The sequence below is a fragment of the Piliocolobus tephrosceles genome, chromosome 11 (genome assembly GCF_002776525.5).
Source record: "Piliocolobus tephrosceles isolate RC106 chromosome 11, ASM277652v3, whole genome shotgun sequence".
In the NCBI taxonomy this organism is placed as follows: Eukaryota; Metazoa; Chordata; class Mammalia; order Primates; family Cercopithecidae; genus Piliocolobus; species Piliocolobus tephrosceles.
Window position 1 is genome coordinate 91,996,776 of NC_045444.1, and position 27,171 is coordinate 92,023,946.

The 27,171-nt window shown below is 40.6% G+C and overlaps 1 protein-coding gene across 4 annotated transcripts in view; it reads left to right on the forward strand.

Moving 5' to 3' along the window:
- Positions 1-27,171, forward strand: part of PARD3B (par-3 family cell polarity regulator beta) — a 1,041,361-nt gene that overhangs the window by 965,148 nt on the left and 49,042 nt on the right. For all 4 annotated transcript variants that reach the window (XM_026454609.1, XM_026454611.1, XM_026454610.1 and 1 more), the window contains one exon: positions 10,413-10,492. In XM_026454609.1, coding sequence (XP_026310394.1) covers positions 10,413-10,492 — 80 coding nt within the window. The remainder of the gene's footprint in view (positions 1-10,412; positions 10,493-27,171) is intronic.

The following is a 27,171-nucleotide window of genomic DNA, read 5'->3' on the forward strand; positions in this document are numbered from 1 at the left end:
GTTAGTAGAGACAGGGTTTCACCATGTTAGCCAGGATAGTCTGGATCTCCTGACCTCATGATCCGCCCGTCTCGGCCTCCCAAAGTGCTGGGATTACAGGCGTGAGCTACCGCACCCAGCCAAACCAGGCTATTTTCATAACACATATCTCTTTATTAGGAAACACTTTTGCTATACCAAAAAATTAGTATATACACAAATATTAATGCCTCCAGCTATAAGAAATAAATATTACTAGGCCACTGGAGTTCAGTGATATGGCTAGGAAGACCACAAACACATTGAGAATACTTGCAGACAGTCAGAGACACTTTCACATGTCCCATCGCATCACCACCATAGGTTCATTTGAACTTTCTGGTCCTTCATCTCAGTTGTTCATTTAGGAAACAGAGTGACAGTAACTATAATGATCACTGCCAATATATGAGCATCATTGTTGGGGGCGAAATGTTGCTTTGGGGTCAGACACATCTCAGTTCAAATCCTGACTTTGCCACTGTGTGACCCTTAGGCAAGTCTCTTGATGACCTCTGAACTCTCATTTCCTCATGTGTGAAATGAGGCAGAGATGGAAACGGTGGCATTGATTGCAACTTATGATACTGATAGTGGAGTGTCCTAGAGAGTCCGTTCTTTCTAGTAGTTGTAAATGGAAGTGACCAGAACTTGCCCACTGGCTGAAATAGAAAAAAGAAACATTTGGAAAAGCTGAATATTTTATATCTATGTTTACTCTTTATAAATGGAAGTATACCTAAAATATGCTAGAGAGCTTGGTCAATGAATATGCTTTATAGAGTTTGTCAGCTAAAAGGGATAGCATAAGAAATAATATGAACTAGTATATCATTTAAGAATTGAACCTATTTTGAGGGTTAGCATTGTCTCTTTTGGGATGAGTGAATAACACTGTCACAGAGTGTACAATAAAACAAAACAGCAAGGAGTAAATGACTCATGGAATACATCCGTGGAACAATTAGAGACCAAATTTAGTAAGTACTAGATATTAGCATCTAGTGATTAATGTCACTAAGATTACATCAAATTCCTGTTTCCTCTGCTCCTGGAGAATACAGGACAGGTGACAGATTTCTTAGGAAATGCTTTTCCTAATGCCTTTTTCTTTTCATCAGACCTTTGTCTTTTTTCAAGTATGAGTTTACATTTTAGCCAGTGTTACAATCTCTCTATTTGTAGGTAGACAGATGGGGGATAGGAAATGAGGAATGGTGTCTGGCTCTTTAATTAAAGACATAGAACCAGAGTTTGGTCTTCGAGCTTACTGGCAAGGCACATACGCACACGTGCACATACACACACATACACACACAAAGTGCATCTGATAGATGAAGCCAAATTTGTAAAATTGTATCCACAATCATAGTTTCTATGGTAACTGTATCTTAGGCCCAGACACAAACAGAGCTGGAAGGAGATGTCTGATTTTATTTTCTGCTAAGACAATCATAACAGAGACAGTTCAGGTTATTAAGATGCCATAGCCCAGTGTACATGCAGCTAGTACTTGGATGGTGCTGCCATAAGATTTCATGCTTAAATCCCAATAAATACTTTATAATTTCATAATTTGCAGATTGCTTTGTTCTCTTTGTCATTCTGCTATAAAATCATCATGTGCCTACACACAGTTACTATATTAATGAGGTGTTGGTGGTCAACATAAATGTGGAAATGATGCAAGATAATTTTTATAAATGTGCACAGGTTAGAAGGGACTTCCAGGATGTCTGTTTTAACCTGACATGTTCCAAGGAAGGAAAATGTACGCACAGAATGGTTAAAAGACTTATCCAAGAATTATTTTTAAAATATTTTATTTGCTGTATTTTTTAAACTAACAGATGTTCTAGACTAGTCTATAAGCTGAATACCCAGTTATTTGACAAAATTACTGAAATCAAATTACAGAAAACAAACACTTCAGAAACAATAGTTTGAATGAGTGTGTGTTCTTTCACCTCTCTGGATAACACATTTGTAAATACGTAGCTCAGCATAATATACAACATATTGCCGAAGATAAATAATCAAACATCCTATTTTGATGAGCTTCCTTTTGTTTAAATAGAGCATTTCCCTTAGTTCCCTTAGAAACATACAGCATTTTAGCAAAATGTCTTAATATTTGAAGATGCTGAAGTCCAAGTTTATAACTTTTTAGAAGTTTTTATTGTATTGATTCCTTTAAACATCTTCCAGCCAAATCTATAACTAGGTAAGAGCAATAGAATTAGAAGAAAGCTTTTGGAAATGTGGAACACTGCTCCAAAATATCTGTCATGATACCAACTTGAAATGAAAGGCACGTTTCCTAAAATGGCATCTAAATTTTTATACTTTGCATCTTAATCTTATGATGTGTCTGGCAGCATGAAACGCATTTTTTTGTGATGGATCTAAGACATATTTGTAAATGAGGATGTTATATATACGTGAATAAGGCATATTGCAACTTTGGCCTCTCCCAGCACAGCAGCTTTTAAATTTCCTGAGGAAAATTGGCTTAGAGGACACAAATTACAAGATTGGCAAAAATGTGTCCTAACCTATAGAAACTGGAAAACATGTTAATTTTGAATTGTTTCCGCTTTTCATCAGCAGACATTTGCAGGAAAATCTTGTGTAATTTATTCTTTTATTTTTAATGAATTGTTTAAAACTGTTTGAAAAGGCATTATATCTTCTCCTCTGCCATTAATCTATAAATGGGGAATATTGGGAGGTTAAATGGCCTCTTTAGGATATTGCTTGATGAAACTGCTGATTCTAGCAATGCCAGGCTACAAACACATACTAATTTAAGGAACCCTGAATATAAGCAGCAAGCTCTTTGCTTTTGTAGAGAAAAGACGAATAGCTTTATTTTAACAAGGCTCTTAACACCCCAGCCGGCAGCAGGCACTGAGTGAATGAAATTGGGGGAACTCCCATGGACTAAAAGCACCTTAATTCAACATTCCTTCCAAACACCAAGCCCTCCTGATAGGCTTGTCACAGGCTGTCATAATCCAGCCAAAGAGGGTCACCACGTGCAAGGCGCACCGAGGTATGAGCGCTTTAAGTTGTTTTGAATAAGCTCTCTGAAGTTTCACTTCCTGAGCTATATCAGTAAAAGAAAGATAAACATGCCCCAAATCCAGGCGTAAGTTCTAATGTTACACTGTTGTGTAAAAGACTAGATTTCTGTTATGGCTTAAGTCAAGATTGTTTCTATCAGACATATATTTAGGTCATTACATTAAAAAGAAAAAAAAAACCACTGCATGATACCAAGTAAGATAAAGGGATTAAAAAGAAATTAATTGGATCAAAGCTGCTGACCTTATTTTTTTGTGATGAGGGAAATTACCTAATAAGGAGTTTTTCAAGCAGGAGTATTTCTGAGCCTTGTTGAGCACAGAGAAAAATGAGAAGTGAGCTTATAAATGCCTGTGTCTGTTTTCTCTCCCTCACTCCCTCTTCAAGTCGTCTGACTTCCTAAAGACTTAACCACAACTTCTTAAAACTGGCGTCCCTTTAGCAACCCTCTATCTGCAATTTCCCATCCTCCATTTGCAGCTCTTTGCAAGAATATTTGCACCCAACACACTAATCTATATTGCCACCAGTTCTAACAAGAATATTAAGAATTCATCAAATTATAGGAGGTTACATGGATTATGATTTATCCATATAATGGGATATTATATAGCCATTAAAAATTGTGTTTTAAAATATATTCAATAGCATACAAAACTGTCAATAATAAACAGATAAGAAAACAGCTCTATATGCCATTAAAATATGTATGTGGGGCCGGCGCAGTGGCGCACGCCTGTAATCCTAGCACTTTGGGAGGCCAAGGCAGGCGGATCACGAGGTCAGGAGATCAAGACCATCCTGGCTAACATGGTGAAACCCTGTCTCTACTAAAAAAATACAAAAAACTAGCTGGGCGTGGTGGTGAGTGCCTGTAGTTGCAGCTACTCGGGAGGCTGAGGCAGGAGAATGGAGTGAACCCGGGAAGCGGAGCTTGCAGGGAGCCGAGATAGTGCCACTGCACTCCAGCCTGGGCGACAGAGCGAGACTCTGTCTCAAAAATAAATAAATAAATAAAATAAAATAAAAAATAAATAAAATACGTATGTGTTTATAAATGTTAACAGAGAACATTTTGGGGTGGTTTTCCACAATAATCATATACGGGAGAATAAAATGATTAAATCTATTTTTTTAAAATAATGGAACAGAAATGTATCCCCATCATTTTCATTAACTAACATTGAATCCTGAGGGAGAGGACTTTTTCTCATCTCTGTCTTATGGTACTTCACATGTTACTCCACCTATGAGACACTAACACATGTTTACATATTTGAAAGTATTAATCTCATTCCATAAGTGTGACAGCGTAAGACAGTACAATCAGTGGTTGTTTATTTATTAGAAAACTAGAAAGGATTTCAGCGCCATAGAGCCTGGCTTTCTCTCCCCATCAGTCCACTGAAATAACTCTCAATAAAGCACCAATCACCCTCTCATTGCTGATATTTTTGCAGATTTTATAGTGGTCTCTGTTCATTTGCAGAGAACAATGTCTACTGTAGCTTAAGAAAGAATACATTTGTTACACCATAGTAATGAGCTTATAGAACCATAAGGGAGGTTAAAGAGAAGAATTCTTGGATAAGCTTTCAGGAATAATTTTCCAAGCCACACTCCAGAACTGAGCTACCGGGGGAGCTGTTGCTATTTCTATGTAGGAAGTTTTAGACTGCAGAGTCGCATATAGGGAGCCACCATGATTAGGAAGATGCCACAATCAGAAAGCCACCTCTCCTGCCACCAATTCTAAGACCAACTATAAAAGTTACATTTCACCCCCAAAACTAGCAACATTACAGCTGCTAAAGCTGCCACAGGAAAACCAAGCATATCTCTCATTTAGTCATTCTTGCCATAATAAACTGTGGAAATATGGCCACTGCCTCAATTCTATTTCCCAAATGTTATGGCCTAACTTAAATCATGCCAGTACATTGGCTACAAGGGAATCCAGAGAAAGGTAGTTTGTAGCTTTCCAGGCTCTGTAATTCAAGGTGACACTCTACAAGAAGGGTGGATTGGGTGAAGTACACACACACACAGTCCCTGTCTTACTGAAGCTCTTGACTGTTTTGACACTGTTGACCACTCCCTTGATGAAATTCCTTTCTTGGTTTCAACAGTAAAACATTTTCCTTGTTTTCTTCTGAACCAACTACTTTTTCTCAGACTTCCTCCTGGGTTCAGTGTTTTTGGCCTGCCCCTTGAATGACGGTGTTCCTAAGAATAGTATTAGTGTTCCTCTCTCTCTTAATTGGGTGTCTTGTCTTTTATTTGGTCCCTATAGACTCTTCCGGGGCATTCTTGTCCAAGCTTTCAGTTACCATCTGTATGTTGAACATTTTCCAATGCTACATCTCTCGTCCAGACTTCTCTAAGTTGCAAACCATTATACTCAACTATCAGACATCTCCATTGAATGTCCCAAGTCAAGTTTAATATGCCTAAATAGTCCCTCCTCCCACCTCTACTCCAAAATCTGTTCTTCATTTATTCCTGTTTTGGTGAATATTACCAAAACCATGTAGTTGCTAAGCTCAGAAACTTGGGCATTATTCTAAATATATCAGTCCCTTTAATCCACAGTCAATCCTATTGATCTTACCTCTTTGAAATCCTAATGACACTCTCTTGTCTTCATCCTTTGAAAAACCCTCTAGTTTACGCTCTTACAATCTCTGGCTCAGACCTTCACTGAACCCTCCAAGTTATGGCAAGAATAATCTTAAAAACTATAAATTCCCAGAAGATAAAATACAAGAAAATCTAGGTGACCTAGGGTTTGATGATGATTTTTTAGATATAAGACCAAAGACGTGATCTGTGGAAGATAAAATTAATATGTTGAACTTTATTAAAATTAAAAATTTTTGCTCTGTGGAAGACACTTCAAGAGAATGAGGAGAGAAGCTACAGATTGAGAGAAAAAGTTTGCAAAAGACACATCTGATAATGAAGTATCCAAAATATAGAAAGAAATCTTAAAACTCAACAATAAGAAAACAACCTAAATAAAAAATGGGCCAAAGACCTCAACGGATCCCTCACCAAAGAAGATATACATATGGCAAATAGGCATGTGAAAAGATGTTCTACATCACATGTCATCAAGGAAATGGCAAAACAACAATGAGATATGACTACACACCTGTTAGAATGGCTACAACTGGGAACACTGACCATACCAAATGCTGACAAGGAAGTGGAACACCAGGAACTCTCATTCATTGAATTCTGGTTGGAATTCAAAAAAGTATCAGCACTTTGGAAGACAGTTTGGTGGTTTCTTGCAAAACTAAACATAGTCTCACCATATGATCCAGCAATCGCCTTCCTTAGTATTTACCCAAAGGAGTTGAAAACTGACATCCATACAAAAACCTGCACATAAATGTTTACATCTTTATTCATAATTGCCAAAAGCTGGAGGCGACCAAGATGTATTTTAGTAGGTGAATGACTAAATAAACTGTACTACATCTGAACCCTGGAATATTACTTAGCCTTGGGAAGAAATGAGCTATCAAGCCATGAAAAAGCATGGAGGAAACTTAAATGCATATTACTAAGGAAAAGAAGCCGATCTGAAAAGACTGCATACTGTATGATACCAACTATATCACACTCTGGAATTGACTATGAAGAGAGTGAAAAGATCATTGGTTACCAGGACTTGGGGGAAGGAGTGATGAATAGGCAGAGCACTTAAGATGTTTAGGGCCTTGAAAATTCTCTGTATGGTACTGTAATGATGAATACATGCCATTATACATTCATCCAAACCCATAGAATGAGTAATACCTAGAGAGAGCCCTAATGTAAACTATGGGCTGTGAGTGATTATAATGTATCAGTGTAGGTTAGTGAGTTGCAACAGTTGTAGCACACTGGTGGCCATGCGGGTAATGAAGGAGGCTATGCATGCATAGGGGTGGGACTATATGGAAATCTGTATACCACCTTCTTAATTTTTTGTGAACCTAAAACTGATCTAAAAACTATAGTTTCTTTTTAAAAATTGCAGTGGTGGTGGTAACAGTAATAGCCACAGTAGTAGCAACAGTAGTATAGTTACTAGCTAATAGTTTTCTTTTCTTCACACCCTGTTTCTACCTTTGCAAAATCTTCACATTCCCTGAAGATACAGTCCTTTTGTTATGCCTCCATGGTTTTTCACTTCTGTGCTCTTTACTTGAATGGCTTATGCTACTACTCCTACACCCTTCTGCCTCAGAAAAACTCCTCATTCATCTTCAGGTTTGAGATGATGCTTCAACACCTGTATGACGCTGTCTTCAACTCTCCCAGGTGGACTTTGGAATTTGTTCCTGCAGATTCCCAGTGCCTCCTTCCTCAGGCTTCCACAGTGATCTCATTGTACCATAATTGTTTGCAGGCCTGTTACCATGAGAAGACCCGCTGGATTTCTTCATTGCTTTGAATACAGTGAATGACTGCATTAATGATGTTGCAGTTTCAATGGAGACACATACAAAGATACACATGATTAGTGAAGGACAGAATAATTTTTTATGTGCAAGTATGCTGCCTATCTTTTGAAGCCTGGTCCAAGTTCTGGTACTTCCGTGAAGTTTTTCCTGACACCTCTAGGCCTCACCTGTGCTACTGCTGATAACATCCTGAATGGCACTTAATATTACATTGTCCTCTTTCATTCTTTGGTTATTTCATTTTGAATGCTGTTTTCCTAACAAGATGGAAAATTCCTTAAGAATAAGGATCACCTTACGTTTCTTACAATGTTATATGCTATTGGGTATATTTAATAGATGTGTGTATGTATACTCTATATAAACATATATATGTATATACATGCAAATATATATGCATATTTATATGTGTATGTATATTTTATGTATATTTTAATATTTTAGATGTATATTTGTATGTATATATGTATATATGTATATTTGTATGTATATATACATAATCATATATTATAAATACATATAATTATATGTGTGTGTATATATATACACACACATAATCTGTTCCTCAAGGCACCAGAACAGTAACGGGCATGTGGTCTCCTCAAGGCAACAGAATACTGAGTGCTATTATCATTATGCCAGGACAGTTCTGGATAACAGTGCTAAAACTATTAACTTGGAACTTTATAGCTACAAAAAAAAAGCTCCATTGGAATATCCAGAGCTATACTATGGATACTTAAGCATAGTGATTTTCCAACAACCACAATTAATAACCTCAGCATAGTATTGATACTTGCAGAAATTCTCTTTCCATAAGAAACAGTTTAAAAACACAAGAAAGCAAACCTTAGGTAGGAATGGGTGAGGACAATGTTTGTCCTTCACTTCTTCCTTTTCTATTGTTTTTATCCCCTGTCTGTCATCATCCATGCCTCTGGTTTTGGTAGAAAGTTCAGAAATGTAAACCAAGGCTTTTATCCTAGTGCAGAGAATTCTCAATCTCTCTGTGATTGCTTTAAAGATGTACAGTCTTCATCCCTACCTACGTAGTAACTCACTGGACTCTTGCCCTCTCAGATAACCCCAGTGTCTCCTGTTCCACCTATTGATGAAATATAAAGAGGTTTTACAGGACACACTCTAAACGTCCTCCCACAATAATTAAACACCAAGAATAGTCTTTCTTAATCTAAGTGCATGTGTATACTTGCTTTGCAACATCTCTCCCCAAATCCCCAACCCCGTATACACACTCTGCACAAGCTGGGATGGAATAGTGGTTTTATGGAGAGCTGGCACTTTGGGTAAGAAGAAAATAACTTCCAGGTGGTTGAGTACCAGCTAGAAAAATTTTCCCTACTGACCTTGACACTGTTAGTTACTTCCTGTGCTTACTGGCAAAATCTCTTCCTTCCCACCTGATAGTCCAAGTTTTCTTTTTACTCCTTCCATGCCCCTGTGTGAGGGATACCCAAGAGTAAAAGCAAGCACATGAGTGGTCCATGTGATGCCGGGTGTTTTGAGGTGAACAGGTGGGGAATCGATCAGTCAACAAGTACTTTTAAATGCCTGTTACGTGTTCATCCGGTTTTTAGTTGGTATGATAGCTACAGAGGGATGAGATATAATATCTTTTCATTCAAGAAACTAACACACACTATTGAAAACCTACTGGGGCCAGTCACTGCCCTTTAGGATCTCAGAGGCTGATGGAAAAGACTCCAAGAGAGGTAAACACAGGACGTACAGAGGAAGGGACAAAAACAATAAAGACCAACACTAGATGGAAAACAGTTCATCACTTATGTGTGGCCATTCGTGAGACAGAGGACTGAGGTTCAGGATGGTCCAAGGGGGCATCATGGATGCTGTGGAGTAGACAGTTGATTGTCAGCAACCCCGGTTAGTAAAGAAGGGTTTTATAGAAAAGGTACTTTTATTTATTTGTTTGTTTATTTATTATTTGAGACAAAGTCTCGTTATGTCACCCAGACTGAAGTGCAGTGGCACTATGTAGGCTCACTACAACTTCTGCCTTCCGGGTTCAAGCGATTCTCCTGCCTCAGCCTACTGAGTGACTGAGACTACAGGTGAGCACCACCACGCCCGGCTAATTTTTCTATTTTTAGCAGAGACGGGGTTTCACCATGTTGGCCAGTCTGGTCTCAAACTCCTGACCTCAGGTGATCTGCTCCCCTTGACCTCCCAACAAAGTGCTGGGATTGCAGGTGTGAGCCACCGCACCCAGCCAGAAAAGGTGCTTTTAAAAAAATATGGTCTTTTCACAGCCAAGAGGAACTATAATGGCGTGAAAACTAAATGTAACATACTGGATGGGATCCGGGGACAGAAAAATAGCATTAGTTAAAAATCTAAATAAACTATAGACTTTAGCTAACAGTTTATCAATATTGATTCATTAATTGTAAGAAATGTGCCAAAGTAATGTCAGCTAGCAGTAAGAGGGAAACTGGGTACAGGACATATGGGAAGTCTCTATACTACCTGTTCAATGTTTCTGTAAACCTAAAACTATTTTAAAAACTAAATTCGGTTTAAAAAAAAAAAGAAGAAAATGGTCTAGCAGCCTACAGAATATTCCTGGCGTGGGGACATGAGGGAGTCAGTTTGACAGTGACCCTTTTTTGAAAGAAGTGACTTTGTTGTTTAATACCATGTTTGTGGCTTGATCATCAATTCCTATAGCAATGCAGAGTTCTTGCTTCTCCGTGGTTGATTTTTGGCAGGCGGCAACAGCATTTGTGCACTGATTATAATTTCGAGATGCATTGTCAGTAACCAGGGTGTATAATGGATCTTCATCTCTAATTACTTTTCTCTCCACAGGTGCCTGGAAAGGGTCCAGATGGGAATGCACACAACCTCCGCTTTGAAGGGATGGAGAGGCAGTACGCATCCTTACCCAGGTAGATCACGGAGGGGTCTCCCATCTCCAGCTCACCTACAAATGAAGTCTTTAGAGAAGTCTACATGAAATAGAAATCTGGCTTTGAAATAGGGAATATGTTATAATTTTGCCTTGCTGCCGTCTGCTGCAGCCCTAGTTCCATCTTCGCAAATGTGCTAATAATTGAAACACTTGTGGGTTATTTTTAAGGGGAGAAAATAGTATATCATTGCAACTGAACATGTCAGTAAGAATATTGGATACTAAATGGAAATCCTAAGCCATTGCTATAAAAATGGTATCGAGCATCCTGCACCAAGCGTAGAGACAATCAAATAGTAAATCCTCTGTCCTAGGAGTTACCCATGAGGAATAGTGGACCAGTCTTAACCTTGAAGTTTCATGTGGGTGTTAAGAAGCAGGAGAGAAATGTGAACTTGGGAAGGTGTTCTTTGCCTGATTTAGAATCTGACCTTGTTCTCAAGGCAGTAAGCAAATATTGCTGAGAGGCACAGACCCAGTGGGGGAAAGAAACAACTGCGTGGGGAAAGTTTGCTGGACCACCCTGGCCTGACATGAGCCACTCATACTATAACTAGACACCCTTGAAAATGAGATACGGTTCTCGAACGCTTGTGCTGTTATTGGTGAGATGAAGAGGAATTTTAGTTTGCTATCAGTAGCACATGACAAAGAAACAGCTTTTCCAAGAGTGCATGCAGTCCAGCTACAATGGGAGTTAGGTGAGGAGAGTGTGAGAATTAATGCATCCAAAAGAGAAACAAAGAAAGGTTAATGCCAGGCTGAAAGTTGCAATGTTTTCAAATATTGCCTTTTAAAGGGGTGGGGGAAAGACCCCAGGTAGAGCTGCTTTTTCATCAAAGCTGAGCTATTAAAGTGCCAACCAGAGATGGAGTGACTGTTTGACATTGTATGTTGACGGTACCTCTGTGTGTGACCTTACAAAATGAACACCCTGAACATTACAATGGGCAAAGCCAAAGTGACCATCTGCTCTTATAAATAGTACGTTATTTTCAAAAGTAATGAAATCTCAAATCTAGAAAAGAAGCAATTTTTTTCCTGATTAGGCAGGACACCCAAAGTACAATATTTTTAAAGCTTTTATAAAGTTATATTTTATTTATCTTCCTGTTTTTTCTTTAAGAGATGTTGTCTAATAAGTTTTTCTCATTTGTAATTAACTTCCTGTTTCTATTTTCCTTGGCTTAGTACAGTTGGCCTTCAGTATCTATGGGTTTCACATCCATGGATTCAATCAACCTCAGATTGAAAATATCCAAGAAAAAAAGACAGTCACAACGGTACTGATCATGTACAAACTTTTTTCCCATGTCATTATTCCCTAAACCGTACAGTATAACAACTATTTGCATAGCCTTTACATTGCACTCAGTATTATAAGTAATCTAGGGATGATATAACGTGTATGGAAAGATGTGCATAGGTTATATAGTAATACGATTCCATTTTATTTCAAGGACTTGAGCATCTGCGGATTCTGGTATCTGAGGTCGGGGGCTGGGGTGGGGGAGGTGCAGTCCTAGAACCATTTCCCCAAGGAATGGGGAATCATCCCCGAGGGACGGTTACATTTTCTTTCATTTTAAAAATGGAAGCGGTTTCCAAAAATTTGTTTTACATATAAGATTTCCGGCTTTCACTGCTGAAGTATATGGAAATTGTGGTTAAGGCAGATGGAAAATAGAATGTTCTTATGAGAAAGAATAAGAAAAGGAAAACTGGAAACAGTTCAAAATCTTCCTGACCAATCTGCACTCAGAGTGCAGAAACGGAGTTTTGGGTACAATTCAAAGGCACAGAAATAGCATTTAAAATTCTATAAATGTCACTCATTCATTCATTCACCGTGTATCTGGTGATCACCTAGTATGTGCCAGGCCCTGAGAATATGGAAACTGGAGGCACAGTCCCAGTCCATCCTCAGGACTCTACTGTTAGAGTAAAGGAGTCAAGCAAATCAGCCTTTTACGGTAGTGCAACCAATGCTTCTGTGTGTAATTGTTAACGTAAACTCTTCTGAATTTCCAAATCTTGTTTATTTTCACTAATCCCTGAAATGCTCACTCATGACTGACTCTAAACAAGTATATTTTAGGATTAAACACTGTGGTGGGGGTTTTCTGAGAAAGGTAATACATTTATGCTGTTTATGGCTCTTTATCAGTGTATGAATTGACAAAATCCTGCCAGCCCCAGAATAAAACTGTAGCTGAAAGGGAAGCATCTCAAACTGGAAATAATTTTAGCAAAAAGTTCACTCACCCACGTACACAATGGTGAGAACAATTAATTACACGTGCAAAAAAACCCTTACAGAGGCAGGGTAAGGGCAACCAGAGGCAGCCATGGTGGAGAATAAATAAGGCTCAGCTAAATACGAGGGGGACCCCTAGCAGTGGCTTTTAAATGGGGACACTGCAACACAACATCTGAAGAGGAGATGCAAAGCTCCCTCCCAGGCATTGCACCCTGGTCCATGGGTGGGGGCTCCAAATTCAACTAATGAGATGCAGAAAGCAGAGGCCAGAGATGCACTGCTGATTTCTGAAAAGGTATGCAGATGCTGCTCTGAGTGCCAGTGACATTCACCCTGGTTTTCTTGTCTTTCCCCCTGGAGATTTTACTGTCCACTTAATTGAATCACACCAGCTCCACTGCTGTCTCCTTCTGCCAGGAGAGAGAGGCGAGCACATCTCAGTAGGCACCGGATCCCTCTTCATCACAGAGGCAGGGAGCTTTGAAATATTTATGGAGTTAAATTTTTAATTAAAAATAGAAATAAATCCATCTATAGGAAGTCGGTGGCCAACCTTATAGGGAACTTAATATGCTACTGACTGATTGGGTTCCTATGTTGTTTGTGCAATGCCTCACAGTAGTTTTTAGAAACAATTCAATAACATTGATTTCTCTGCCAAATTTGGAGTCATCGACACAGAGAGAAAATGCCCCACAGCGCATGGAGTAGGTGAGCAGCTCTGGTCGAGGGACACCCTCAAGTGCTTTCATGGAACTCTTGTCATGTTTAAAGCGAGCCCATGCAGCCCGCTGCCAGGCTAAATGACATTTCACAAAATAAAGCCAGAACGCTGGCCAGCACAGGAAAAAGACAATTCCCAGCACTTGGTAGTTACGAGGTTGCCTAAGGCTAAGGGCTAAGCGATGTTAAGTGTTATTGTTAAGCAATGTTAAATCTTCTGCCTCCTAAGAAAAATGACTTCACTTCTTTTCTCCTGAGGGTGCTGTTTTGGAAAGCGGAGTGTGGTTGTAATACAACCTCGTTGGTAAACACCAGACCTGTACAGGGGCCAATGTTTTACCAGCCTGAACAGCCCCCAGTTTTCTTGATAGTAAACAGAATGAAATCAGCATTCCTTTATTCTCGCCTGACACAAATTATTACTCACCTTAGGTGAGCAGGGAAATGGCTGTTTCCTAGGCTGCTATGATGTGTGAACATCGAAGTATGTGTTTTTGCAAATGGCTCCTTTTTCACTCCAGCCTGCCAGCCACTCACAATTCTCCCAGGTCCCATTCTGATTTCGCAGGCCTCCTTGCAGTCAGTCCCTTCAGCAGTGAACTCTCCACCCTTCCCATCTCAAGCCTCCATCATTCCCACCTGGCCCATCCCTGGCCCCGTGGGATCCCATTATCCCCCTCTCTGCAGATGGCTCCGTGCATCAGCACATGATGTTGCTCTTCCGGACTTAGAGTCAAGTGTGGAGTCCTAGGGAGTGAGCAAAAGGCACTGCAGCTCTTCTGTGGTCCTATGTGCGTGGGTGGCGAAAGGTTGCTGGAGAGACTTGTGAAAGTGCCTTCATGGGTTCCACTACAAAATTCACATTATGCAGCGCAGCTGGGTCCCTGCTGGCGTCCAGCATTTTTTGTAGTCATGTTGTCAACTCCCCTGACTATCCCACAGTGGCCATTCCAACCCTTTCTACTCCCGTTAAGTTCTACGAAGATGACTAAACTCCCCAAGCCCAGTCTCTGGAGGTGACCTCACTTCCTTTCCTTGACAGCCTTGAGGCATTCAACATTAGCCCCTCAACTTCTGCTCCCGCAGCTCAGACTCCTACTTCTTCGCTCACACACACTTCCCAAGGGGACGCACTGAGGGCCTGAGCTCAGAGTCAGGCCATGATTATAGCCCCACCTTCATCACTTACCACCTGTGTGGCCTTGGGCAGTGATGGAATTGCTCCAGACTCTGTTTTCTAATCTGCAAATTGGGGATGATATTAGAGCCTCCGTATAGTGCTGGTATGAGTATTAAATACAATAATACAAGCAAAACCCTCAGCGAAGAGCCTGTATAGTGCATTGAAGGATTTTTTATTGTTAACTCTTTTTTATTTCTGGGGACAAAGTGTGCCTTCCTGTTATGAGGCACACCCACACATCAGAGCTCATTCTCCCTGGCTCCTTGAGGACCTTGAGCCACCAACTACCCTCTCTCGGTAGCATCTTTAATCTTCTTGGCAGTTGCTTTCCTTCCCCTGCCTACATTGTAGATGCACAACCTCAGCAGCACAGTTTGCCAGGAGTCCCCACTGTGTGGAGAAGAGGAAGGAGCACCTGCATGGGGGTATGCTAGGGGAACTCACTGAAGCTGAAGGATTCGCTGACTCAGGAAAGACCAGTGGTCTGGATGGTCAAGTGCAAGAGAACATAGCAATCTACTGTGATCTGAGCGATAAGCTGAGCTAATGGACATGATAGTAGACAGCAGTGCTATGGAAGGGGGATTATAACGGATACAGGATGCTGACTCGGCTCTAGGCAAGAGGCCAGGGCTCCTGTCCAGCAAGACTTGAGTGCAGGAGTAGGCATTGCTCCAGTAGTGGAGGCCATACCCAGGGCGAGTTAACTAGGAAGGTGGAGCGTGATGCTCTGGCTCCCAGAGCAGACATGGCAATGACAGCAGCACCCTATTCCCTGGTGGGAGAGATCCAGAGATACTACTAAGATAATCCTATTATCTCAGGTCTGGGCAGTGCTGAACATGCAACTACCAGGACTTATACCTCAGCAGGACTCAGGTGGCAGGACTACCCCAATAAATTGACTCTTGTATGTCAGAGAAAAACAAAGACCCTTGGTCAACCTTCCTTTTCCCACATTTCCTAAGAAAAAGTGGCCTATACCTGTTGGTTCTATTTCCACTCAACCCACTCACACTATAGCCTCTTGCCCCAGGCTTCTGACCACACCACTGATACTTCCACCAGATTCTGCTTCCTGCCTTTTGCTCCATGTGGATTCTCTCTGTGCCGTCTCCTCCATTCCTGCCAATTCAAGGCCCATCTCTATGATGATGATTCCAAAAGTGCCTGACATTCATATCCCACTCTTGTGACTCCAGTTAGAGCCACCTGTTAGATATACCCCTCCTTCTGCCTCTAAGACGCCTCCGAGTCCCCCTGCCAAAACCCATGCCATCTTCCTTGGCTCTTCTTCCTTTAAACTTCCATAACATTTGGTTAGCACCTTCCCAGTGCCCTAAAAACACCCTGAATTAGGTTATTATTCTCCACTGCCCCTTTCCATCCCCATTGAATTCCTTGAAATAAGAGACTTTGTTTTATACCCATCACTTGTTACACCCAGAACCTAACATAAGGCCATGTATACAGTAGAGTCTTAATACATTGCTATGCAGATGAGAATAGTTTTTTTTGGTTTTTGTTTTGCTTCCTCTACCCAGGTGGAGGCCTAAGTATGGGCCCCACCACTGGAGCAATACCTACTCCTGTACCCAGTTCTTGCTGGACGCTCTGATCTCATCTGTTGCCCATGCTGGAGTACAGTGGTACAATCTCGGCTCGCCGCAACGTCCGCCTCCCAGGCTCAAGCATTTTCCAACCCCGGCCTCCAGAGTAGCTGGGACTACAGGCACATACCACCACACCCAGCTAAATTTTGCATTTTTTTGTAAAGGCAAGGTTTTGCCAAGTTACCCAGGCTGGTCTCAAACTCCTGAGCTTAAACAATCAGCTTGCCTCAGCCTTCCAAAGTCCTGGGATTATAGGCATGAGCCACTACACCTAGCCAAGAATAGATATTCTTTATATACAAGGAAGTTATGAGAAAGAAATTCGCCAAAGCTTTTTTGACAGTTTGTTTTAGAGTGCTGTTTTCCAACGTAAGTAATGATTTTTCATGAGAATATATCTTTTCTCTGAAATCAACAGAAGTCCAGACTTCTTTGTTTTTTCTGAGACGGAGTCTCACTCTGTCGCCCAGCCTGGAATGCAGTGGTGCAATCTCGGCTCACTGCAACCTCCACCTCCTGGGTTCAAGCGATTCTTCTGCCTCAGCCTCCCAAGTAGCTAGGATTACAGGCGTGCACCACCACGCCCGGCTAATTTTTGTATTTTTGGTAGAGACAGGATTTCACCATGTTGGCCAGGCTAGTCTTGAACTTCTGACCTCAAGTGATCCACCTGCCTTGGCCTCCCAAAGTGCTGGGCTTACAGGAGGGAGCCACCACACCCAGCCCAGACTTCTAAATAGTTCATCCCTAGTGAGCACTTACTATGTACAAGGCACAGTTCTAAATGCTTTGCATCTTCTGATTGACAATGCTCACAGCAACCCTGTGACTCAGCAGCACCCTGGTAATTATCCCCATTTCATAGGGAAGGTCACAGGCAGAAAGAGGTTAAATAAACTTGCCCAAGTTCAACAGCTAAAATGTGGCAGAGTTGGGATTTGAACCCAAACAGTCTGGCTGCGAGTGTATTCATTTTAACCATTTTGGCTAAGGTTATGAAGTTCAGAGTTTAATCCGTACTCTGCACCTATCATATTCCCTTACGTTATTTGCTCACCTGTTTGTATTTCTTACAAAAATGTAAGTGCCTTTGAGGACAGGGACTGTGACTTCTTCATCTTTGTGTATGATACAGAACATTCCTAATATACAGGTTAAGTAATGCCTTTCAACCATCTCTATAATGCTGTCATAAAAATCAATTCTTTTTTCAGTTCCCTTGGGCCCTTTGTTTGAAATATGAACAGTTTAATGTGTAATTGCTAGATGAACATTAAGCAATATACTTTGCCTACCAAAAAGAGAATCCTGTTTTGTTAGAACACTCCTGAGAGATGAAAAAACAGTGTCTGCAAATTGGTACTTTAGTTCTTTAAGATTAGAAATATCTCCCTAGAAGAAAAAAGATGACAATAAATTGCCTAGTGAGTGCTGCATGAGCAGTCCTGTGGAGAGAAAGACTGCCTTTCCTGAGGCCGATGAGCGACAAAGGCCTGCTCAGGCCACGTTCGCCTCCAGTCCTTGATATTTCTATAACCCGTATTACATAAGTTACTTGGGAGAAGAAAAGGTCTCCCTGAACATCTCAAGCAGCTTTCAACTTGGCTGTGCAATGGGAAGCAATATACTAGAGCAGAGTTTGAATAGAAAGAGCAACTTTAGAAGTAGCAAGCAGCTAATGCTTGCTTCCTAGGAACCCATAATGAATTTGCTTTCTAAGGACCTTCCCGGTGTTTTCGCATTGGGTACGATTGTATTCATTTCAGAAGAAATACGCCATAAGAACATGCTTCCACTTTAATGTTTCAGTTGGTTCATTTTATTGGTCTCAGTCTTCTTGTCTACTTGTGTCCATCAGGAAGACTCCAATCACAAGTGCATGGGTAACTTTGAAACTTACAACAAGCATGCTGTCTACTGTCTTTGGTTATCCGAAAAGCATTTTGGCTGGATGTCCTCAACATCCTTTTCTGTCATTTACCTCACTCCTTAAAGATGGTTTCCCTCTCAGATTTCTCTTGTTCTCTTCTCCAGTGAACTTCTGCTCCACTCACTGTTACTGAATCTTCCTTTGCCAGTGTTGCACTATTTTATCGAGCTTGCTAAATCACTGGTGGTGGCATTCAAGTTCTGCAGATTCCCAGCAAAGCCACAGTACTGGGCTTTGGCTGAAGCTAATCTAGATAGTACTCCAAAGAGTTCAATGAAAAGTTGAGCAATCAGAACATTAGGTCAATAGGTATGTAAGTGCTTATCGGGGTGTGGGTAGAGGTTTGACTGTCTGGGTGTGTAAAAGTTGACAAAGTCTCCATGCTGCCCAACTTCTCTGTATGACAAGTACGTCTCTGTGTGACAAGGCCAGCTTGTCAAATAAGATGCTTCATGAGCATATATGTACCGCTCCCTGCAGTCATGCCAGTGGTTGGAATGTTCTACCAGAGTTTGAGGCCGTCACACTTCATTTATTAATAGACACTGTGAATCATGGCCAGTGATTTTGACACTTTCCTGGTGGTGCGACCCTACCTGAAGAGCCTTCCTCACTGTGAAAAGCTACCTTGCAGTGTGTGTCCCTAAGACTGCTGCTCTGACTTTGCAGGAATACTAAGATAAGCTGAAGAACTTATCTAGATCATATCTCCCACATCTGCATGTGACGGGGTTTACTGCCTTTTGAAAATCAGTGAAGCTCTTTTACACCACCAAATTAAGCTTTTTCATCCTTTCTCTTAAGATTCCCTATGCTGAAAATCGAGTCTCTACTTCCCCTTCCCAGTAGAATCAGCTGCCTGTTTGAATGGCCCCGTGATACCACCTCAGTCTTAATGCCGAGGACAAAATGATGAATTAGCAGCGATTTAATTCTTTGTGAGATTAAGATGTCTCCTTTTGTCAACTCAAACTTCCTGAAAATGTAGAAAGCCCCAGCATGTAATATCACTTTAAGATGCCAAACAGCTGAGATCAGGGGGTTAATGCTACTGCCACCTCATTTTTATGTCACTTAGTTCCTCAGATAAAAGTCCATTTTAATCAAACTTTTCATCATTTCCTCGTAGCCAATATATCCTTGATGCCAGTTAGAATATTTGATATTAATTATTCAGTTGAAGGCCTCCATTATGAGTTTAGTTAGAATATTAGTGATTTAAAACATGTTAAGACCCATCACAGTAGTGATGTCCCCAAAGTATTTTTAACTGAATCCTGAACCACATACATTAAATTATATAGATTTTTACTTTTTCTCTCATTTTCCATAGAAAATGCCAAACTGCTACACATTTGTTAGCTAAGTACTCTTTCGAGAGGAAGAGTATGTGCCTGCTCTTTCAAGAGTGCCAAATCTGACATTACCTTGGACATGAAATCTATTAAGCTTGGTAAGCTGACTTGCATGTTTTCCCTCCTGCACATATTAAAGGGAGTTTTAGCATTTATTTCCTACTTCTCCAGCCAAAAGAAAAGAAGGTTGTTTTGTGCCTAGGCATCTGCTTAGAGTATTGCTCTATATCTCATTTCTCATAATCTTTGGTAGTTCTTGATGTTTTCCTATCTTATTGCCATTCCACCATCTGCCTCCAAATGCTCATTGCCCTGGAATTATGGTGGTGATTTTCTTGACAGTGCTGTACCGTTTTGCACAATGCACACTGTCATTCTGCACCTACCTCCTCCTGTCTTCTCTGACTCCAGCCATTTGCACTGTCCCTTGATTCAAGTTCCTGGGTTTGCTGTATATAAGTGTCCTAGTATCAACCTACTATAGACAGAGACACTATGAATAAATGAAGTATATTAATTTATGACAACATCTGATTTGTATGTTTGTGAGGCCTGTGCTTTATGACTATTTAAAATGACATTATATCACTGAAATACATAAGCATCTTGGATAAAACATTAGTGCCTCACCAAATGCATGAATACATGATATTATTCAACAGGAATAATTAACAGTAAAATCACTAGGTTTATTTTCCATTTTTATATACCAAGATCTGCATGCAAATTGTTTCAAAGATGTCGTGTTTATTCCTAAAGTAGTTGATTGTATTTAAAAAGAAAATAAAACTAAGAATAATCAAGGCAAGGCAGAGGTTGTAAAACATATTGCGTGCCTGCTATGTCTGTGCATTTTACATGCCTTGTCTCATTTTATCCTCACTGTCCAGCTAGGTAGGAGTCACATGATGCTTCTTTAATAAAAGAAAAAAATGTATCCTTAAAGTCACAGAATCAGAATTCAAACCCAGGACTCTCTGGTTTCCAAGGCCTTTTTAATTTCCCTTGACTCCACATGACTAACACTGGCAATTTAAGGAGAGGTTGAAATGCTTACATCATCTGTTTTCATAAGTCATGTGAGTTCCTGAGATGGGAGATATCTTAGACCATATGAAGAATAGCCCGTGTTCATTGTGAACATTTGCCTTGTTCACACTTTTTTAAATTATTATTATACTTTAAGTTCTAGGGTACATGTGTACAACGTGCAAGTTTGTTATATATGTTTACATGTGCCATGTTGCTGTGCTGCACCCATCAACTCGTCATTTTCATTAGGTATATTTCCTAATGCTATCCCTCCCCGTGACCCCCCACCCCACAACAGGCCCCAGTGTGTGATGTTCCCCTTCCTGTGTCCAAGTGTTCTCATTGTTCAATTCCCACCTGTAAGTGAGAACATAAACCATCATTCTCAGAAAACTATCGCAAGGACAAAAAACCATTGTGAACATCTTCTAAGATTCCAGAGAAAATGGAAAATGTCAAAACCTACAGGTTATAAAAAAAAAAAAAAGTAATAAAGTATGAGAAAATAGTAGGGAATTTATGAGAAATAGAGAAAAAAACACTTTTGAATCACGCAGTTTTTATTTTTGTATCACTATGCTGTTTTCCCAAAGTAGAAACAAGATAGCTACCTTTTCATTACAATTATTCTGTCCCTGTTGGGAACATAAATGGAGATGTGAGTGGTGCCCCCTAGGGCTGCACAGACCATGTGCATAGACTAGATCCCCAGCCCTTAGATTGCACTCTGCACCACTCCTCCACAGAACACTCAGAACAGGGCAAGGGGAAGGAGTTAACATTTGTTGAGCCCGTGGTTATGCTCCAAGAACTCTGGCAAGTACTTTAAATATGTCACCTCATTTATTTCCTGTAACAATCCTGATATAAATATTATCATCCCTATTTTATGGATGAAGAAACCAAGGCTAGGAGATGCAAAGAGGTGTGGCTAAGATTGCACACAGAACTAGTGACAGGTTTTGGAGTCAGTTCAGTACTTTCTACCTCTGAAACCTCTGGGCTTTCTGCTACATCAAGGTGTCTGGGTACTAGGCTGGTTGTAAACAGGTAGGAGAGACCCATTACATGACCATCCTTTCCTGAGGCAGCCCTCACTGCTCTGATCCCACCCTAAATCACTGCAGTGTATATTACAATGAGCATTTCAATGAATAAACCCCCTAATAGGCATCCAGAATGACTAAGAACAGCAACCACTGAATCACAGAACTCCCCTTAGCAAATTCAAACATCCACTTCCTTCTAGCCGAAATCTTTTAAATGGTGCTTTTTTGCTTAAAGACTGCCTCTGTGTTATGCTAGTGAGTTAAATATATATACATGTAAACCAGTTGGTTCCACTTCAGCAGTTTTTGCAGCCAGGAAACTATTGTTGGTTCTTTCACAGTGTAGTTTTGGCACATCCTTAAGGGACATGGCTGAGATGCAAATGCCAGACAACTGCGGAAGCATGGCTTCTACTCACTCTGCTGCCTCAAGTCCAGAGAAGAGAGCTTTGGCAGTCAATTACCATGGTGGTGCCACCCGAGCCCATCTGTGCCCTGGATCTCATGTGACACAGGTCCCACGACCTCAGTCATTCTGCCAGGAAACACCTTGGTCCAGCTCCATTATTTCCAGCAAAGGCAAACATTTGTGATACAAATGTGAGAGGGGTTGGTACAAAAACAGCAGCCTCCAGAATGTGCTCCTGCTTCTATTCCAAGTCTCTAATTAAGCCTAGACAGAAGTAGCCAGGGCTTGTCTCAACAGAGGGTTGCCCCACTCTGCAATCAGAACTGACCCTTATGGCCGAACACGGAATGACATGTTAACTAGGTAGGAACCTGGCAATTCTCACTGGCCATTCTCCACCAACAGTACACTCTGGGGCATCATTAGTACCCTTTCAACTTGGTCATTGCTTGAAAGTGAAGACAGGGTGGTGACTGCTCAGATAAGACTTCTGCCCACTAACTGCTTACATGTGGCTGAGGCAAACACAGACCCTTTTCCAGAAATGATAGTGTCTGACAGCCTGGGTTTTACAAGGCACTGGAAAGAGCTATAATTGTTACAGCAGAGGTTTAAGATGGAAAATAAGCATATTGAGCTATTTTGAGAAGAAATTTGCCACAGTGAAGTTTTTTTCCTGGAAACAGTCATATAAAATCAGGATGGAGTTGGTATCAGGCTTCTTGGTCACTTTCCATTGATATGTTGGTGCCTTTGACAATTTATGTTAAATGTGCAACAAACACCCTTTTACAGCTTTGTCCAACATCAAAATCAGGTCCATATATAAGACAGAATTTCTAGCCAGTGTTTTATAGGAGTGATTTCCGGATGTGGTATCTGTAATGTGGCCAAGATAATATGATGACTCTGCCTTCTGTGGGTCGGTTATAGACAAGTCACTTATATTACCATCTTGTCAACAACTTGAATTCCTCAGTTTGTCCTTTTTCTGGTTACTTCTTATCCAATTAAAAAAAGTGAAACAGTTCAGTCAGAGCAATGTGCACAACTTATTAGCCCGAACAGATGGGCTAGGAAAGTCATCTACTCTCCTTATTCCTGCATTTAACAACTATTTATTCATGACCTACTAAGTTCAATACACTCTGTAGGCCCTGAGGATACCATGGTAAGCCCCACAGACACAGTTTCTGTCCTGTGAAGTTCATACTCTAGTGGAGAAGATAGTAATTCAGCAGTCACAAACAAAACATAAAAGTGTAACTCTGCCCATCACAAAAAAAAGAGAGAGAGATGTGATTCAAGAAAATAGAATGTGAAATTGCACCAAATCAAGAAGGGAGGGAGACATCAGTTATGATCTGACAGAGGTTTGAGACAATAAATAAGGAATATTCCAGAAAAAGAACAGCATGTGCAGAGGCCTTGTGTAGGAGAATATGTAATGAACAGACTGATAGAAAGCTGTGTGACTGGAACAAAGACTGTGGGAGTTGAGCAGGAAAGGGAGATAGCAGTCAGACCATGAGTGGTCAAGTGAAGGACATCTGAACTTATTCAAAGACTAGAAACCTTTGCGGGGTTTTAAGCAGAAAGATGATATGGTCGGATTTGTGATCCAGAATGTTTGTCTAGCTGCAAGGTAGAGAATCATTTGGAGAGATGCTGGAGTGAAGCAGACCAGCCAGAGGATTTTGCTGTCGTTCCAGGGACAGATGTTGATAGTGTGTACAAGGGTGATGGTGACGAAAGCAGAACTGGAGAAAAGTGGGAGGAGCTGATGAACCTCGATGATGGATTGCATGTGGGGGTTTGAAGGGTAACTGAAGCCAGGTGTTAAAAATGGATCCACACACAGCAGCATGGGTGCTGGTCCCACTTCCCAGGAGACAAGGCAAAGAGAGGACTAGGTTTGGTGGGGAGAGATCATGATTAAGCTTTGGGACATGTTAGATTTGAGGTACCTTTCAGACTTCCTGGAGACCACTGAAATGTGTAGAGATGTCTCAACATGGATGGGAATTGCAGTGGCTGATCCAGGATATTAGACAAATGTGTATTCATGAAAACTGAGCGAAAGACCCCAGGGCATATCAGGGTGATGATGTCATAAGCCACAGAGTCTCATACTCAGAAAATACAAATAAAGGTAGCTCGACAGTGCAGACTGCAAAAACCTGGACATCCTTCTGTGGCTGTGACATGTCTTCACTGCTTCTATTGACAGTAAAGGCTTACCTATCACTGTCTTTGTAATTTCATTCTGGAAATGATATTTTTCTCAAGTAGGAAGAATTGTTGACTTAATGTCATCTGGCACTCTGTGACTAAGCATAGCTCTGACTCCATGAAGCATAAGGATGAGGGTAAGAAGAAACAGTGGAAACCGTTTTGATATCTGTACTGAGCTTATAAAACAGAATATCTTTGTTCAGAAATATGCACTTAAATATTAAAGGGTAAAGAGGAACAAGTATCCAATTTACTCACAAATGGCTCAGGAAGTATCAGTATGTATATTTAATAATATGTGTGTGTGTATATATATATTTTGAGACGGAGTCTCTCTCCGTTGCACAGGCTGGAGTACAGTGGCGGGATCTTAGCTCACTGCAAGCTCCGTCTCCCAGGTTCATGCCCTTCTCCTGCCTCAGCCTCCCAAGTAGCTGGGATGACAGGTGCCCGCCACCATGCCTAATTTTTATTTTTTTTATTTTTATTTTTATTTTTTATTTTTAGTAGAGACAGGGTTTCACCATGTTAGCCAGGTTGGTCTCAATCTCCTGACCTCATGATCCACTGGCCTCAGCCTCCCAAAGTGCTGGGATTACAGGCGTGAGCCACCGCACCCGGCCTGTACTACTGTTGTACTAGCAATAACAGTAACAAAGAGTAGTGGACATTCTCATAATTTTCTAGTATCAATTCAAAAGTTAAAAAGTCCTCATTTTGGTGTCCTAGGCAGGTCTTCTCCCCACCCCTGAGAAGCAGACTCTGAGATAGGGATTTGAGTGCAAGTGATTTTATTTGGGAAGTGATCCCAGGAAGCATTGGAAGCAGAGTGAGGAAGGGAAGGGAAGAAAGCCAGTACAGAGGACATTAATGAGCAGATTAGCTCTGCAGGCAAGAGGGAAGGAGGGCTGTCAATTCTGCTGGGTTCTTCTGTAGATGGTAGGGAAGACACTCACACCTTGCCCCACCTGGGGGCAAGAATGTTGAGGTACTTAACTTTTGGTCCCATTTGTCATTGGTTAAGGGTTGCTCCTAAGATATCAACTCCCCAGCACTTCTTCCTATTCAGTGTACTGGTAACAGAAGCCTCAAGCCAGGAAGCACAGATACTTGGATAAGGACCATAGTGGACAGAAGTGCTGCAGTGATGGGGGTGTGGGGACAGTCTGCTGCCACAACTGAGGAAGTGTGAAGGCCCAGGGTCAAAGCAGATCAGTCTTGGTTGCCTCTTATGAGAGAACATATGTGAGATTAGTAAGCTGCTCCAGACAATCCTGATGCCTTCACTTTATTATTGGAGTAGGTGCTCTGTGAATTGGTCCTGTCTTGTATGGAACAACACAATGAATACCAATAGCACCAACAGAGCAACCCAAGAGAGTAACTCTAGAAGAATGTATTTCTGGTTTCTCTTTGTTTCACTCAAATATGCAATGTATCAAAATGATGTAACATCTTTGACAAGTTCATTTTCTGTCAAGCCCATGCTCAGAACATCACTGAAATACAGCAGCACCTCTGGGACACTCCTGGGATTAGGAAAGCCTCTGGAAAATTAGACTTGGTACTGAGGTGCCTGACTCAAATATGCCCATTAATGAACAAGGATGGTTTGAGTGTGTGCTGTGACTTTACCTAGGATCATGGCTATAGACACAGGCAAGGTAAAGTTCTACATGGATTTCAACATGCCATCTTTGCTTCAATTATGAACAGTAAAAATTTGGCCAGACTCAGGGATTTGTCTGATGGCCCTGGTCATGTGTCTTCACAGTCTCACCTTAGCATCAGGTCTTTACGCTAAGACACTAGCCTTGTATCTATGAAGCCTGTAAAACTGGATCAATCACATCCAGTTCAATTAAGATGCTTAGGCTCATCTTCTTAGAACAAAAAGTATGTGTCATAAGTCAAACAAGCTACAGGATAAATTCCTAGCATGTAATTACCAGGTCAAAGAATGTGAATATTTTTAAAGTTTCTGATGTATATTGCCAGATTGACCTCCAAAAAGGTTGTACCAATTTACACCCCTACTAGCACTGACTATAAATCATTTTTGAAAACCTATGTCAATTTAATAGGTTAAAAAGTAACAATTATGATCACAAACTATTTTAATTTGTAATTCCTTTACTCTTAGTGAGGTTTAATTTTTCTCATATGTTTATTAGAATCCTTTTTTGTTAGTTTGTTGTAGCCTATCTGTTTGCATGTCATTTCTGTCTAGGTGTTTATCTTTGTTTTCTTGATTTCCTAGAGACTTTCATATATTACAGGCATTAACACTTTGACATATTTAAAATTATTCAAGTTTAACTTAAGCTATCTTTATGGTAATATAAATTTGTAATTTTTATATGCTAAATCTTTCATTTTTGCCTTATAATTTTTTGCTTTTTATATGCAAAACATTATCTCTCATTATGAAATATCCATACTTTCTTCTAATCATTTTATTAGTTCATTTATTTTGGCACTTCTACAGCAGGAATGCTGTGAACATACATATCATTTTAAGTAGTAATGTGATTTTGTAATATAGTTTCAAGCAATATCAACTGACTGTGATATTGTTATAACTAAAAAATACATGGTGGTGTAGACACCCGTGCTGAATGGCTTCAGACAAATATTGTGGAAGATGTCTGTGTAGTTCATTGGCACACGTCAACCAGAATCAATTTGCATCTTGCTCTCACTGATATTATGCCCTATGTCAGGATACTAGGTGTCCTGAAGCTTTCTGACCTGGGTTCTTGGAATGTGATACCACACCAGGTATTCAGTGTCCTGGGAATAGTCAAGATCATCCAAATGGACTTTTTTCTCAAAATGGTACTTCCTCTTGCAAAATATATGCTCTT